This window comes from Cucumis sativus, unplaced genomic scaffold (assembly GCF_000004075.3).
Source record: "Cucumis sativus cultivar 9930 unplaced genomic scaffold, Cucumber_9930_V3 scaffold108, whole genome shotgun sequence".
Lineage (NCBI taxonomy): Eukaryota > Viridiplantae > Streptophyta > Magnoliopsida > Cucurbitales > Cucurbitaceae > Cucumis > Cucumis sativus.
Window position 1 is genome coordinate 86,206 of NW_022279515.1, and position 17,663 is coordinate 103,868.

General features: G+C 37.7%; 2 protein-coding genes and 1 long non-coding RNA gene across 7 annotated transcripts; 1 reads left to right on the forward strand and 2 right to left on the reverse strand.

Moving 5' to 3' along the window:
- Window positions 1-3,172: 3,172 nt before the first annotated feature.
- LOC116405472 lies at window positions 3,173-10,090 on the reverse strand. Of its 5 annotated transcripts, none has more exons than XR_004218607.1 (4): window positions 4,457-5,266; window positions 4,292-4,364; window positions 4,158-4,206; window positions 3,173-3,369 (listed from the first exon to the last, which is right to left on the reverse strand). XR_004218607.1 is itself a non-coding variant. In XM_031889462.1 (2 exons), the coding sequence occupies exon 1, from the start codon at window positions 9,972-9,974 to the stop codon at window positions 8,919-8,921; it is 1,056 nt and encodes a 351-aa protein (XP_031745322.1). In that variant the 5' UTR covers window positions 9,975-10,090; the 3' UTR covers window positions 3,173-3,369; window positions 8,891-8,918. The 5 variants fall into 5 exon arrangements, 1 of the variants encoding a protein (XP_031745322.1); XR_004218608.1 differs by lacking the exon at window positions 3,173-3,369 and adding an exon at window positions 3,560-3,620; XR_004218609.1 differs by lacking the exon at window positions 4,158-4,206.
- A 1,193-nt stretch (window positions 10,091-11,283) lies between these two features.
- On the reverse strand, window positions 11,284-12,301 carry LOC116405473. The gene is made up of 3 exons (XR_004218611.1): window positions 11,735-12,301; window positions 11,570-11,642; window positions 11,284-11,484 (listed from the first exon to the last, which is right to left on the reverse strand). It is a non-coding gene; the product is annotated as an uncharacterized LOC116405473 (long non-coding RNA).
- Window positions 12,302-16,418: 4,117 nt separating this feature from the next.
- LOC116405475 lies at window positions 16,419-17,663 on the forward strand. Its single transcript, XM_031889464.1, has 4 exons — window positions 16,419-16,713; window positions 16,802-16,899; window positions 17,076-17,251; window positions 17,345-17,663. Exons 1-4 carry the CDS (start codon window positions 16,578-16,580, stop codon window positions 17,355-17,357), a joined length of 423 nt encoding a protein of 140 aa, XP_031745324.1. The 5' UTR covers window positions 16,419-16,577; the 3' UTR covers window positions 17,358-17,663.

Genomic DNA, 17,663 nt, shown 5'->3' on the forward strand with positions numbered 1-17,663 from the left:
TTTTCATTCATTCTTTTAGAAAATTATTTTCATTATTTTTTTTGGTTACAAAACCATCCATTAACTACATTAATTAGACAATTCACTCCAATAATAAATAAATAACTTTTTTGGATCTAAGGTCTTTTCTCATTCTACAAATTTAATTTACTATATAAAGGTTATTATGCTAATTGAAAAATATATTTCTCTCAAGTATGCAATGACAGAAAATTAGGTTATAAATATAAAAAAATATATATTTTTAGGTATTATAATTTTTTTAAAAAAATTATATTTTAAATTTTTAATAAAACCTTGCATTTGGGGATTCACATGTTGTTACTTGTCGAACCAAAAAAGATAAATTCGTGGTGAAAACTCTTTAAAAGCCCAATTCGTGGAAGGAAAAATTGAAGTGTGGCGTTGAGTTATTTTGTTGTTGAAGAAGATCAGTAAAAAACCCACAGCATTAAAACTTCTTTTTGTTTCTTTAAGTATATTTTAGATTGCAACGTATTTTCTATTTGGGTTTAGTTAGGGTTTCTCTTGTTTATTCCAAGATATGCATGGATAGTTCATGTTCGACTATTTGGAAAGAGGGATTTATGTAGCACGGGTATTATATTCTGGTTTTGGAAGTGTCGAGATAAATTAAGGACTTTTTTAATCTTCTTCAAACAAACCTATACGAAGGCGAAGAATAATTTGTGCTTGTATTTTAGTCGGAATAAGAAGAAACATGAAGAGAATGCCCACGAGGAAAATGACCATGAGAAAAAGTTGTGTATTCCTCCATCCATAACTGAGCTCTCTAATGTGTATTCCTCCCTCCATAACTGGCTTACTTTGGACTGTTTGGATAGAAAGAAGAATCCTTCGAAGCCCTAGACTTGTCTCTACCGCATTCGAAAATGCCAAGTTCTCTCTGAGGATCTCTAACTTCTGCCGTGTTCACCGTCCGTCCGTCCGCGTTCACCACGTCCGAGTTTATCTAATATATTTTTCCAAATCTTAAAGAAGAACTTTTGATTTCATTGGAGTTTATCATTAGAGGCATTACTATATTGGCTGCCTCTCAGTGGGCGATAGGTTTTCCAATGGTCATTTGAGACTGGTTGATAATAGCAAAAGTTAGAGCTTGAGAAGAAGGAGCGAAGAAAGTAGTGAAGACAAAAAAGAAAGAAAGCTGAGTGAAAAACGAAAATTGACAAGGTAGAGATGTGACATGAAAATGATGATGAGAAGTGAAGGAGGCACGACACAATACTGGTACACAATAACAAAGCCTTGATAATTAAAAAAAGGATGGTGCCAAGAAAATTTAAATACAAAAAAAATGAAGGTTCTTGCAAGTGTATTGAGTGAATGGGAGAAAGAAAGGATAAAAAAGGTAGAAAGAGAGAAAGAGAAGTCAAGGGTAGAGATACATAGCTTTGTATATAGAAACTTTATGTTTATACTCCATTATACGTTGTGGAGAATATAACATCCTGATATGTTTGATTCAATTTGAATGATGCAATTATTTATTTTTCTGCAATAATTTCTACTACTTAAGAACCTAAATTTTGAAAGCCTACTAATTTTTCAGAATTAATTCGAGACCCCACTTTTGCTCCCCTTCCTACCTACGGTTACTTTTTGCTTAAACTTTAAAAGTTGTTTGAAAATTTTTGCTGAAACTTGTAAAATTTGTTTGAAGTTCGTATATCTCTCACATATTGCAAGGTTTCTTAATTATTTTATTGAATTTCCTACATAAATGCATTCAAACATGAGTTGACATAAATGCATTTTGCTATCAAGAGAGTATACCATACATGCATGTGTAGGACTTTTATCCCTTATATTTTATAATTTGTCTTACTACTGTTATTGACTGATATACCAATATACATGTGTAAAGTATTGATCATATAATTAATATTAAATTTATTACATTCACTCATCAATTTAAGTTTTTTAGTCAATGTATGTTCATGATGTACCATGGTCATATCATAATAGAATAGATCCAAGATTATATATGTTCAAACCAACTGGTGATTTAATTATCAAAGATATTATGATTTTGTCCAGTTTTTTTTCAGTCACTACTAGAAAAATGGATTTTAATCAAGACATTGTGTCGTTGAAAATAAAAGAAAAAAGAGGTGGGATGAGGTACATTGTGTTGTTGAAAATAAAAATATGGATTATTTCTTAAAACAATCATATTGACACAATTTAATTTATTTCAAAACAATTTTTGCGTCATTAATTAACAATTTTTTTGTCATTAAAAAATTTTCAAATGAAAAAACCTCAAATTTCAAAAAAGTTCGAAGTGGGCTACCGAGTCGTTATGAAGAACCCTTGCCCTCCAATTTTTTGCCACTTGCCGTCGTCGATTCCACACTCCAACCACTGTTGTCGTTGCTCCCACAACAAGCCTTCGCCGTCAAACCCACCAATCTAGCCACTTTCGTCGAATAAATTTATTTAGAAATATAAGTTTTAATGACACTTGAAATCAAGAAAAAGGGATATGAGGGAATAAAATGTGTCGTTAAAAATAAAAATACAAAATTTTTTGTGACACAAATTGGTTTTCTTGACAAAATTTTCGCATTGTAAATAATGGCATAAATTATGTGTCATTAAAAATTACCCTAATAAAAAATCAATGTTTTCCTTCAATCATATGCTTTTTGATTTAAAACAAATAATTCGAAGCTTTCATCCCACTTGTGAACAATGACCGAAAAAAACCTTACTTCATCCCACATCGTCACTGTCTTTAGCTCTCTCGCAAATGCTCTCTGGCGACGTTCCCCCTCTCTCGCAAATACTCTTCACGACTTTTTCTCTCTCTCAAAATTAAGCTCTTCGCCCACCGTTTGAAGGAACTCACCAAATTTGCAAGTAATTGAAGAATTTGTGGTCCATGAGATCGATTAAGTCCATTTATGAGTTAGTTTGATTAGATTATGTCACATATACATGTATTACAATTAAGGGACACTTGCGAAAATGGCAAAATAAGTTATAATAATTAAGTCCATAGAACACATACTTTATTATTTGAGAAAGTGACAAAAACAAAGACCAACTGTAACGACCCAACTTTTCTAGGTAAGTCGAGGTCGTTAATTTTTGACAAAAGACTTTGGTTGATACAAAATGAAATGTAAGCCAATTGAAAAACAACTTTAAGTCAGGCCTGATTTTCAAATATTCCAAAAACTTAAAAAAAGTACTATTTACAAATAAAAGTTTGTAAGCTAAGTTTCAATACAACGTCTTAAACCTAAAACAAACAATAAGCGGAAGCAAAATAACACATTTCCTATGGCAATCACACTTCCTTCCTGCCCCTCGCCGGTTTGCCGCCTTTATTACCTTTGCCTGAAAATTAAACATAAGAAGGGTGAGTATAAAAATACCCAGTAAGAGACCCTCTACTGGTCCCGTCAGGGGAAAAATAAATTGTTAACATTCTATTGGGACACCCTGTACAGTCGCAGTCTTGTGATCCCGTAGGATGCACATTTCAGTCTAACGCCCGAGGACGTACATTTCAGTGTAGTGTTCTGCAGAAACACATATCAGTCTAATGCTCCCGAAGGTGCAGAATAATTGGTGATCCCGTGGGACACCTACAAGGCACACATCCCAATAAAAGCTAACAATTTTTCCCCTCAATCCATTCGTACCATCTTTCAGTTACTTCAAAATATAAAGTTCTTTCACTCAACGTTCTAACAGTCAACTTATCTCACTTTAGCCCAATGTCTGTCAGTAACATACTAATACGTCAGTCAATCAAACTATATAGTCATAACGCCTCTCAGTTCACCAGCACACAGTCATACTTTAGTATAACGTACACCCAGTCTAAACGACAATCACAAGTTCACATCCGCATCTCATACAAACACAATCTACAATTGTCGTCCTGTCTACATCCACACACATATATATATATTCCAAGACAATCACAATATGCATTCAACATCAAGTCTACTTCAATCCATGTGTATATATATATTTTCAGTCATCCACAGTATACATTCAACACCGAACCTACATCCATACGTATATATATATTGTCTCAACACATTTACTCAATCAGAGGTGACTAACATTACAATTCAAAAGCATAGGTGAGTCCAGTAGAAAATAAAATCCCTTACCTCACTTTTATGCAAGTTCTTCAATCTACTAAATCCAATGAATCAAATCCTAAACATAATCAATCATAAAATCAACATCTTTCTAAATAGTTTCAACCATTCAAATTACCCCATATGTAAATTCCACAACTTACCCAAGAAGTGGAAAATCAAGTCCACTTCAACCTTTTGGAAAATCAAGGATTCGCTCACTGAATCAAGATGTACCTTCAAGAATTAAGCATTTCGCCAACAATTAAATCCAATGGCAGCATTCAACAAAAACCAAGAAACCAACAAAAACCATAACTTGTTCTTACCCAAATATGAGCCCAATGGTTCACGGCGAGGCAAAAATGACAATCAAGAACGAATCAAGCGGCTGTAAATAGAGCAACACTGAATGCGACTCAACTGGAAAAGAAAATCGGCTTCAAATCGTAACTCCGTCTTACAACGAGCAGAAGAACGTCGACTTGATAGGGGACACGTAATTTAGGAAGAGATCGACTTGGATCCGTGTATGACTTCACGAGATGTATGCGTCGACGGCTTCACGGAGGTGAAGACAGACGCGGTCGGAGAGTCACGCGGCAGTGCAGAAAACGGAGGAGAAAGGAACGGGCGGCGGCTGGCTTGGCTTCGACGGAGACAGAGATTGCGCAGCAGGGCTTCACGAACGGAGAGGAAAGGAATGGGCACGGCGATGCAGATCTGGACGACTGCTGCAAGGTGACGCGTACGGCACTTCACGAACCGGCCGACGGTTGCAGCGACGGATCTGGGTTATGGCGAACTGCAAGGGTGAAGCACAAGCGACGGCGAGGACCTGGACGGCTCGGCGATGCAGATCTGGATGACGATTTGCTTTCCGAGGGAGGCACGACGGTTGTGAGCGGAGAGGCACGGTGGTTGTGAGCGGATGGGCGCGGCGGTTTCGATCCGAAGGAGAAAAGGAAGACGACCGGAAAGAAGAAGAAGAAACGACCGGCAGCTTGTGTGGCCGACTGGGTGAACGGAGAAGAGAGGGATGTGCGGCTGCTAGGGTACGGGAAGGAGAAAGGGATGGAGGACGCACGGGAGGAAGAAGGAAGGAAAAATTTCTTTTTTCTTTTCTTTTATTTAAATAATAAAAATAAAACTAAAATATAAATAAATATATATATAATAAATTTCTTTTTCTTTTCTTTTATTTAAACTAAATAATAAAACTAAAATATAAATATATATATATAATTATATTATCACATTTTCAAATCTTCTTTCCCCCTTCAACATATTTTCTTCAAAACAATAAATCTTGTACAAATCGAAAAAATCTCTTAAAATAAAATACCTTCGAGTTTGGGGCGTTACATTCTTCCTCCTTAAGGCGAAAGTTCTAATCCTAAATAACTCTTGATAACGAGTCCTCATCTCTTCTTCTCGCTCCCATGTCGCCTCTTCAATTCGATGATTCCGCCACAAAACCTTTACTAATGGAATGCTTCTATTACGAAGCATCTTTACCTCTCTAGCGAATCTCCACAGGTTGTTCTACATAGCTCAAATGCTCATCAATCTCCAAGGTTCATAGTCCACGACATGAGATGTATCGGCCACATACTTCCTCAACATCGAAACATGGAAAACATTATGGACTGCAGAGAGTGATGGTGGTAATGCCAAGCGATACGCCACAACACCAACCCTCTCTAAGATCTCAAATGGTCCAACAAAACGAGGACTTAACTTCCCTTTCTTCTCAAAACGCATAACACCCTTCATAGGTGCTACCTTCAAGAATACCTTTTCTCCCACATCAAACTTAAGGTCTTTTCGCCGTACATCTGCATAACTCTTTTGTCTACTCTGCGCTGTTTGCATACGTGCTCTAATCTTTTGAATAGCCTCATTAGTAGACCGAACTAATTTAGGTCCCATCAACCTCTGTTCACCAACCTCACTCCAACAAATAGGGGTTCTACAACATTTACCATACAAAGCCTCAAATGGTGCCATACCGATGGTAGCCTGGAAACTGTTGTTATAAGCAAACTCCATCAAATGTAGATGAGAGTCCCAACTACCTGGAAACTCTAGAACACAAGCTCGTAGCATATCCTCTAAAACTTGGTTCAAACGTTCAGTTTGACCATCAGTTTGTGGATGAAAGGCTGTACTGAAATCTAATCTCGTACCCATAGCAGTCTGAAGTCCCTTCCAAAACTTGGAAGTAAACCGTGCATCCCTGTCAGAAACAATCGATACAGGCACTCCATGCAGTCTCACAACCTCAGTTAAATACAACTGTGCCCACTTACTAGCAGTATAAGTGGATTTCCCTGGTACAAAATGTGCGATTTCGTAAGCCTGTCTACAACAACCAAAATCACTGTGAAACCCTTCAGGGTCTTAGGCAGCCCTGAAATAAAATCCATCGACACATTCTCCCACTTCCACTCTGGCACACTTAAAGGTTGTAACAAACCTGCTGGTTTCTGTCTAGGTGCCTTAACCTGCTGACATACTAGACACTTACTAACGAATTCCGCCACTTCCCTTTTCATATTCCGCCACCAATAAAATCGTTTTAGATCCTGATACATTTTCGTACTACCAGGATGCATGGAAAATGAAGAATTATGGGCTTCATCTAGTAAGTCAATCTTAGCTGCACTGTTCGCTGGCACACACAAACGTCTCTCAAACATCAATCCACCATCAGAGGATATGGAGAACTCATCAGTCTGCTCTGTTCCAACAAGGCGACGTCTCTCCATCAAATAAGGATCATTACTCTGAGCATCAACAATCTTCTGCCTCAGAGTCAGTTGCACCGTTAATTGAGCTAACTGTGAGGTGACTCTCCCCACAGATACTACAATCTCAGCTCTCTCCAAGTCTCGATGTAATGGTACCTGTCTAGTAATGAGTGCTGCCGAATGTGATACTTTTCTACTAAGAGCATCAGCCACCACATTCGCCTTACCAGGATGGTACAATATCTCACAGTCATAATCCTTTACCAACTCGAGCCACCTTCGCTGTCTCATATTCAACTCCTTCTGAGTGAAGAAGTACTTCAGGCTCTTATGGTCAGTAAAGATTTGTATCTTTTCACCGTACAAATAATGTCTCCATATCTTCAATGCAAAAACCACTGCTGCCAACTCCAAATCATGTGTGGGGTAGTTCTGCTCGTGACTCTTCAACTGACGAGAGGCATAAGCAACCACCTTACCTTTCTGCATCAAAACACAACCCAGTCCTTTCTTGGAAGCATCACTGTAAATCACAAAACTTCCGGATCCATCTGGTACTGTAAGGACCGGTGCAGTAACTAACCTTTGCTTAAGGTTCTGAAAACTATCCTCGCAAGCTGGACTCCAAACAAACGGAGTTCCCTTCCTTGTCAACTGAGTCAAGGGAGTAGCCAAACGTGAAAAATCCTCCACAAACCTCCGGTAGTACCCTGCTAAACCCAGAAAACTACGAACCTCACTAACTGTAGAGGGTCGAGACCAACTGGTAACCGCTTCTATCTTTGCAGGGTCTACAGAAACTCCCTCACTGGAAACCACATGACCAAGAAAAGCCACCTGCTTCAACCAAAATTCGCACTTAGAGAATTTAGCATAAAGTTTATTGACTCGAAGAGTCTCTAACACTTTATGTAAGTGTTCCTCATGTTCGGCCTCAGTCTTGGAATAAACCAAAATATCATCAATGAAGACTATCACAAAAGTGTCTAAGAAATCCTTAAACACCCTGTTCATCAAATCCATAAATACTGCAGGTGCATTAGTCAAACCAAAAGACATTACCATGAATTCATAATGTCCGTACCTCGAACGAAAAGCAGTCTTAGGAATATCACGGTCTCTAATCCTCAACTGGTGATAACCTGACCGTAAGTCAATCTTAGAGAACACCGTGGCTCCCTGTAACTGATCGAACAAATCATCGATTCTAGGTAAAGGATATCTGTTCTTGATTGTTACTTTATTCAACTCTCTATAGTCAATGCAAAGACGCATCGACCCATCCTTCTTCTTCACAAACAATACTGGTGCACCCCAAGGCGACACACTAGGTCGAATAAAGCCTTTGTCAAGCAACTCCTGTAACTGTACCTTCAGTTATTTCAACTCGACAGGAGCCATCCTATAAGGGGCTCTAGAAATGGGAGTAGTGTCTGGCTCCAACTCAATGGCAAAATCAATCTCTCTATGTGGCGGTAGTCCTGGAAGATCTTCTGGAAACACATTGGGTATTCTCTTACCACAGGTTCTGAAGTTAAGGAAGTCTCATCTTCCCTAGTATCCACCACACTTGCCAAAATACTCCAGGTACCCTGGTTGAGCAGTTTACTAGCTTTCATAGCTGAGATTACTTTAGGCAGTACTACTGTTCCTACCCCTTGAATTTAAAGCTAGATTCGGTAGGGGGACTGAACACAACCTCTTTACGAGAGCAATCAATACTAGCATGATTAGTAGCTAGCCAATCCATACCTAAAATTACATCAAAGTCACGCATATCTAATACCAACAAGGTTACGTCCAGCACACGACCAGCTATCTCAATTTCACATGCTTTAATCTTTTCCTTAGACAACATAATTTCTCCAGACGGTGTAGACACTGACAAAACATAATCTAAGGGTTCCACCTCTAAGCATGCATGCGTCACAAAAAGCGATGAAATAAATGAATGAGAAGACCCCGAGTCAAACAAGGTCAAGGCAAAATGCCCTAACACTGGTAATGTACCTGTCACCACTGTGCAGGCCTTCTCTGCTTATGATCTATTAGTGGCAAAGATTGTACCCCGCTGTGGAGGTTTCGCTCCCTGACTGCTCTGTCCAGCCCCAGTAGATCTCAAGGGACATCGATCAGCCATGTGTCCCTCTTGCTTGCACTTATAACAGACTCTCGTTCCCATCAAACAACGACCCAGGTGGTGTTTCCCACACGTATTGCATAGTGGCTTCTCTCGAGTAGTGTCTCCTGCCCCGCCAGAACTCTGCTGGAAACTGCAAAAAGGATCGCCTAATCTCAAGTTCCTCTGAGGAATTCCCACAGTTCTCTGCTCTGCTTTCCTCTTTTGACCAGACGACGATCCCTTATCAAAACTCCTTGCCCGAATTTCATCCTTCCCAATGCTCATATCCACTGCCAGGCGCAGCGCTTCAGCCTGGGTAGTGGGCTTTAGTGCTCGCACAAAGCCTCTAATCTCATCTCTCAATCCTTTGACGAACCTATCAGCTCTAGCCTGCTCATTACCAACAAGTTCAGGGGCAAAACGCGACAGCATATCAAACTCCTGGTCGTACTCCTCGACTGTCATATGTCCTTGCTTCAATTCCAAGAATTCCTGGCTTTTGGCGTCTCTAAGGTTAGCCGAGAAAAACTTGGTATAGAAGCAGTCTTTAAACTGATCCCAGGTAATCTGTCTCACATCTCCACCTAGCATACGCATCGTAGTTCTCCACCAGATAATACCTCTGTCCCTCAGAAGAAAAGCAGCACACTGAACTCTATGCTCCTCTGGACATCTCATGTAATTAAATATGGTTTCCACAGAGGACAACCACAACTCAGCTTTAGTAGGATCCTCCAGTGACCCATCAAACGTCTGAGGGTCATATTTCCTAAAGTCCCTCAAATGTTTCGCCTCAGCAGAAAGTTGGTTCGGTAATGTCTGCGGCTGTTGTGCAGCCAATCCTTGCGCAGGAGGGGCTGCTGGTGCAGGTGGAGCTGCTGGTACAGGGGGAACCACAGGTGCAGGTGGAACTGCAGGTGCCTGCTGGTTCTGAGCTATAGCCGTCATAAGCTCCGTGAACCTCTGCTCCATGTGAGCAGACAGTGCAGCAAACTCAACATGAGTCACGGGTGCAGTAGGAATTCGCTATTCAGCTTGACCCTCAGTAGGTTGATTACGACCTGCTCCTCTACCCCAGCCTCTACGACCTCTCTACGTACACCTCTCTTTGGCGGCATAATTCCTATTATCCACCAACAACACTCTTTAAAAAGTCTTAATCATAAGCATAAGAGTCTTTATCGTCATGCAATCTAGTTTAATTTAGGCAAACTCATGCAAATAAACCATACATATAAGCATAAAGATACCTGACGAGAGACGAAGGGTCGCGTTAGCCATAGGGACATAAAACATAGACTTACATCGTAAGTCAGTCTACAGAACCTAAAACTTAGGCTCTGATACCAACTGTAACGACCCAACTTTTCTAGGTAAGTCGAGGTCGTTAATTTTTGACAAAAGACTTTGGTTGATACAAAATGAAATGTAAGCCAATTGAAAAACAACTTTAAGTCAGGCCTGATTTTCAAATATTCCAAAAACTTAAAAAAAGTATTTTACAAATAAAAGTTTGTAAGCTAAGTTTCAATACAACGTCTTAAACCTAAAAAAAAACAATAAGCGGAAGCAAAATAACACATTTCCTATGGCAATCACGCTTCCTTCCTGCCCCTCGCCGGTTTGCCGCCTTTATTACCTTTGCTGAAAATTAAACATAAGAAGGGTGAGTATAAAAATACCCAGTAAGAGACCCTCTACTGGTCCCGTCAGGGAAAAATAAATTGTTAACATTCTATTGGGACACCCTGTACAGTCGCAGTCTTGTGATCCCGTAGGATGCACATTTCAGTCTAACGCCTCGAGGGACGTACATTTCAGTGTAGTGTTCTGCAGAAACACATATCAGTCTAATGCTCCCGAAGGTGCAGAATAATTGGTGATCCCGTGGGACACCTACAAAGCACACATCCCAATAAAAGCTAACAATTTTTCCCCTCAATCCATTCGTACCATCTTTCAGTTACTTCAAAATATAAAGTTCTTTCACTCAACGTTCTAACAGTCAACTTATCTCACTTTAGCCCAATGTCTGTCAGTAACATACTAATACGTCAGTCAATCAAACTATATAGTCATAACGCCTCTCAGTTCACCAGCACACAGTCATACTTTAGTATAACGTACACCCAGTCTAAACGACAATCACAAGTTCACATCCGCATCTCATACAAACACAATCTACAATTGTCGTCCTGTCTACATCCACACACATATATATATATTCCAAGACAATCACAATATGCATTCAACATCAAGTCTACTTCAATCCATGTGTATATATATATTTTCAGTCATCCACAGTATACATTCAACACCGAACCTACATCCATACGTATATATATATTGTCTCAACACATTTACTCAATCAGAGGTGACTAACATTACAATTCAAAAGCATAGGTGAGTCCAGTAGAAAATAAAATCCCTTACCTCACTTTTATGCAAGTTCTTCAATCTACTAAATCCAATGAATCAAATCCTAAACATAATCAATCATAAAATCAACATCTTTCTAAATAGTTTCAACCATTCAAATTACCCCATATGTAAATTCCACAACTTACCCAAGAAGTGGAAAATCAAGTCCACTTCAACCTTTTGGAAAATCAAGGATTCGCTCACTGAATCAAGATGTACCTTCAAGAATTAAGCATTTCGCCAACAATTAAATCCAATGGCAGCATTCAACAAAAACCAAGAAACCAACAAAAACCATAACTTGTTCTTACCCAAATATGAGCCCAATGGTTCACGGCGAGGCAAAAATGACAATCAAGAACGAATCAAGCGGCTGTAAATAGAGCAACACTGAATGCGACTCAACTGGAAAAGAAAATCGGCTTCAAATCGTAACTCCGTCTTACAACGAGCAGAAGAACGTCGACTTGATAGGGGACACGTAATTTAGGAAGAGATCGACTTGGATCCGTGTATGACTTCACGAGATGTATGCGTCGACGGCTTCACGGAGGTGAAGACAGACGCGGTCGGAGAGTCGCGCGGCAGTGTAGAAAACGGAGAAGAAAGGAACGGGCGGCGGCTAGGCTTGGCTTCGACGGAGACAGAGATTGCGCAGCAGGTCTTCACGAACGGAGAGGAAAGGAATGGGCACGGCGACGCAGATCTGACGACTGCTGCAAGGTGACGCGTACGGCTTGCTTCACGAACCGACCGACGATTGCAGCGACGGATCTGGGTTACGGCGAACTGCAAGGGTGAAGCACATGCGGCGGCGAGGACCTAGACGGCTCGGCGATGCAGATCTGGACGACGATTTGCTTTCGAGGGAGGCACGACGGTTGTGAGCGGAGAGGCACGCGGTTGTGAGCGAATGGGCGCGGCGGTTTCGATCCGAAGGAGAAAAGGAAGACGACCGGAAAGAAGAAGAAACGACCGGCAGCTTGTGTGGCCGACTGGGTGAACGGAGAAGAGAGGGATGTGCGGCTGCTAGGGTACGGGAAGGAGAAAGGGATGGAGGACGCACGGGAGGAAGAAGGAAGGAAAATTTCTTTTTTCTTTTCTTTTATTTAAATAATAAAAATAAAACTAAAATATAAATAATATATATATAATAAAATTTCTTTTTCTTTTCTTTTATTTAAACTAAATAATAAAACTAAAATATAAATAAATATATATATAATTATATTATCACATTTTCAAATCTTCTTTCCCCCCTTCAACATATTTTCTTCAAAACAATAAATCTTGTACAAATCGAAAAAATCTCTTAAAATAAAATACCTTCGAGTTTGGGGCGTTACACCAACTCACACATCAAGAGGTAAAATGTCACAAATGCCCTCGTTATTGATGTACATTTGATACACCTTATACACGTCTGATACACCTAATACCTCTTGATACATTAAGTCCATTTATGAGTTAGTTTGATTAGATTATGTCACATATACATGTATTACAATTAAGGGACACTTGCGAAAATGGCAAAATAAGTTATAATAATTAAGTCCATAGAACACATACTTTATTATTTGAGAAAATGACAAAAACAAAGACCAACTCACACATCAAGAGGTAAAATGTCACAAATGCCCTCGTTATTGATGTACATTTGATACACTTATACACGTCTGATACACCTAATACCCCTTGATACACTTGATACTTCTTACTGATACACTTGATACATTTGATAGATACAATTCATGCACTCGGTACTCATTGATACACTCGATACTTTTTGATACACACCTGAAACATCTTCATACACATAATACTTCTCGTTCCACATAATACTTCTCGTTACACTTGATTCTTCTTGATACACTTGATACCCCTGAGACCTTGATACACTTGATTAGTTTGATACACTTAAAGACTTCACTTATAAGTTTGATACACTTGATACACCACTAATAAACTTGTTATACTTCATTGGTACACTTAACAAATTCGATATGTTTGACGTACATGCACTACAAGAAATTTACCCTTTGTCGATGACAAATATCGTCAGTAAATCTTCAAAAACTAATCAACTTTTCTTTTGCCAACGAAATTAAGCTGTCAACACACACCGTCAGGTAGGTCTGTCGGAAGATCCTCTATCAATGGCAAAAAATAAACTGTCAGCAAAAATAGGAACTATCGATGAAATTGAACCATCAGTGGGCGTGTGTGTGCGCTCGTGTGTGCGCATGTCCACGTGTGCTTGGGTGTGTGTATGCGCACATACATGTGTACGTGAGTAGGTGTGTGCGTGTTTGCGTGTGCATTTGTGTGTGCGGTTTTGTGCGTGTGCATGTGTGTGTGTTTGTGTGGTGTGCCTATGTTCGTGTGTGTGTGTGCGTGTATGGGTGCACGCGCGTGCAAGTGTATGTGTATGTGTGTGCGCGTGTGATTGTGTGTGAATAAGTTGATATTTTTTAATGTTGAGTTTCTCCCAATTTTAAAACAATAATTTAATTATCTTGATATTCAAGCCATTAATATTATTGTGAGATAAAGATAGTGAATAAGTTGATATTTTTTAATTTTGAAATTCAGTTAAAGTTATTTTGATACAAAATCTATTGCTGAGATTATCATATTCTGAAAAATAATAATTTTGTTATTTTGAAATTCAATTTGGTTATTTTGAAATTCAAATTCAATTAGGTTATTTTGAAATTAGTAAGATTAAATAAAGTTGAAGTCTTGAATCCATTAGTTGAGTCCCGAGATATTAAGAAAAAAGTATGATATGAGTTTATGTATCTTTTTCAGGTAAAAAATAATTAAAAGCTGATAAATGCATAATATAAATTAATTACAATATAGAAACAAGATAATTTTAGTTGGAGAATGTGAATATTTTGGTATTTTATAAAATATTATGCACGTAAAAAATGTTATTTGCTAAAATTAACAAAAAAATAGTTTTGCCATTTTTCAAAATGACCCATAAAAATGTTGCTATATCTCTTATGACAGAGTGTATATCTACTGGTTCATATTCGACATGTTTGTTGCTAATAGAATTGGATAAAATCGCATTATATTGAAATAATTACACGAATGACACTTTTAAGCCAATATTGGTAGAAATTATAGTTTAATTAATGTTATTAAGTCAATGAACATGGTTTAAAAGTCCTTCTAAACACAATTAATGTAGTTGTTTTTTAATTTTAACTCATTTATACATCTTTATGCATATGTGCGCGTGTAGGTAGGTGTGCGTATGTGTATGTGCGTGTGTTCGTGCGAGTGTCCGTGTGCATGTGTGTGTGGGTGTGTGCATGTTTGTATGTGTTTGTGCGTGCGTGTGTGTGCACGGGCTATTGCGTGTGTGCTTGGGTGTGTGGGTGTGCTCGCGCGTGCGTGTTTGTGCGCGTGTGCGTATGTGTTTACGTGTGTGCGTGTGTGCGTTTGTGCATGTGTGTGTGCTTGTGCGCGTGTGGATAGGTGTGTGTGTGCATGCGTGCGCGTGTGCATGTGTGTGTGCGTGCGTTCGTGCGTCTGTGGGTGTCTATGTGTAGGTGTGCGTGTGCACGCGTGTGTGTAAGTGTGCATGTGTACGTGTGTGCGCAGTGCTTCTATGCTTGTGTGCGAACAAGTTAATATTTTTTAATGTTGAGTTTCTTCCAATTTTAAAATAATAATTTAATTATCATGATATTCAAGGCATTAATGTTATTTTGAGATAAAGATAGTGAACAGGTTGATATTTTTTAATTTTGAAATTCAATTAAGGTTATTTTAATACAAAATCTATCGTTGAGACTCTCAAATTTCGAAAAATAATAATTTTGTTATTTTGAAATTCAATTTTGTTATTTTGAAATTCAAATTCAATTAGGTTATTTTGAAATTAGTATGATTGAATAAAGTTATTAATATGTTGAATTAATTAGTTGAGTCTCGAGATATTAAGAAAAATATTATGATATGAGTTAATATATCTATTTCAAGTAAAAGATAATTAAAAGCTGATAAATGCATAACATAAATTAATTACAATGTAGAAACGAAATAATTACAGTTGAAGAATGTTGATATTTTGGTATTTTATAAAATACCATGCACGTGCAAAAAATGCTAGTTGCTAAAATTCAAAGGAAAAAGTAGTTTTGTCATTTTTCAAAATGACCCCTAAAAACGTTGTTATGTCTCTTATGACAAAGAGTGTAGATCTACTGATCCATATTCGATTTGTTTTTTTGTTGGTAAAATTGGATAAGACCGCATTATATTGAAATAATTACACGAATGACAGTTTTAAGCCAATATTGATAGAAATTATAATTAATCAATGTTATTAAGTCAAATGAACATGGTTTAAAACTCTTTCTAAACATAATTAATGTATTTGTTTTTTAACTTTAATTAATTTACACATCCTTGTGCGTGTGTGCATATGTGCGCGTGCGTGTGCGTGTGTGGATGGGGTGTGTGTGTGTGCGTGTGTTGTGCACGTGTGCGCTGTGTGTGTGCGAACAAGTTGATATTTGTTAATGTAAAATTTCTCCCAATTTGAAAATAATAATTCAATTATCTTGATATTCAAGTCATTAATGTTATTTTGAGATAAAAATAGTGTACAAGTTGATATTTTTTAATTTTGAAATTCAATTAAAGTTATTTTGATACAAAATCTATCGTTGAGATTCTCAAATTTCGAAAAAAAATAATTTTGTTATTTTGAAATTGAAATTTAATTAGGTTATTTTGAAATTAGTAAGATTGAATAAAATTAAAATCTTGAATCAATTAGTTGAGTCCCGAGATATTAAGAAAAAAGGATGTATCTTTTTCAGGTAAAAAATAATTAAAAGCTAATAAATGCATAACATAAATTAATTACAACGTAGAAACGAAATAATTACTGTTTGAGAAGGTGAATATTTTGGTATTTTATAAAATATCATGCACACGTGCAAAAAATTCTATTTGCTAAAATTTAAAAGAAAAAGTAGTTTTGCCATTTTTCAAAATGACCCATAAAAACGTTGCTATATCTCTTATGACAAAGAGTGTGCATCTACATATTCGACTTGTTTTTTGTTCGTAAAATTGGAGAAATTGAGGACACAACTCCAATTCCTAGCATGCTTTCTCCCTAAGACTATGCTGGTCCTAGTCGGGGAGTGGCATTTACATCCCAGAAAGACACACATGTATCACCTCGTGTTGGCACTTCCATTGCAATGCACAACTCTGACATATATAGTGCCGACATTTCCTTCCTTAAGCTTGAAAAAAGGTGATTTGATGTCCATAAAAAATTAACTGAGCAGTTAGATATTTTCTAATATGTATCTCACGTAATTTGATGCTCATTGATACTGCAGTACTGTGTCAGGAACGTGTTGATGTAAAATCTTTCAGTTTTGATGGATCTTATTACAAGCTTTCAACTCTTCTTAGCACGACTTCTGACAGAACAAAGGTTTGATATATCTTTACACGATCGCATATCACATATGAACGATCGCATATCCCATCTGAAATATCGATCACCCTTGGTAAAACAACCGTTTAGATATTCTACACGATTGTTTGCTTAAGGATACACGATCATTTTGTAACTATTTTTTTTATTATCCTTTTTTCTTTCTATACTAGAACCAGAATCAATTGTTTGATGATATTAACAACATGTATGATGATCTTCGTGATGATTCTAGTCATCACAATCTGGACAAGAATGATGACCATCAAAATAACAAACATGTGATCATCCATGAGAATCCATTTGTTCAAGAGTCACATCTTCAAGAATCTACTGTAGAAACTCAACAGTTAGTGTTTAATTCATTAGTTACCGCTTTATATTGTTTAAAATTGCTTAGATTATAAATAAACAACAATAATTTTTTTTCTTTTCTGTGTAGGGAACAAAAATGAACAACGCCTCAACATCAAGAGTAGTCAGGCAGTGATATTAGCATATATGGCAGAGATGCACATTTGATATTAACTATAAGTAATATAGCAGAAAATATGGAAGGTCATACTCAAACAGAAAAGGGATTGCTAGAAATGATTGAAAATCTTCCGTTGGTAAGCCAACCACTTCCACTTTGTGAGATGCTACCATTAACTACTGTCAACGGTCTTGCATTAGTTTAATTGGTATGTGTGCCCTAAAGGGATAAAAGCTCTTGGCAGTGAAAGATTTTACAAAACCATTCATCAATTTTAATTTGAAAA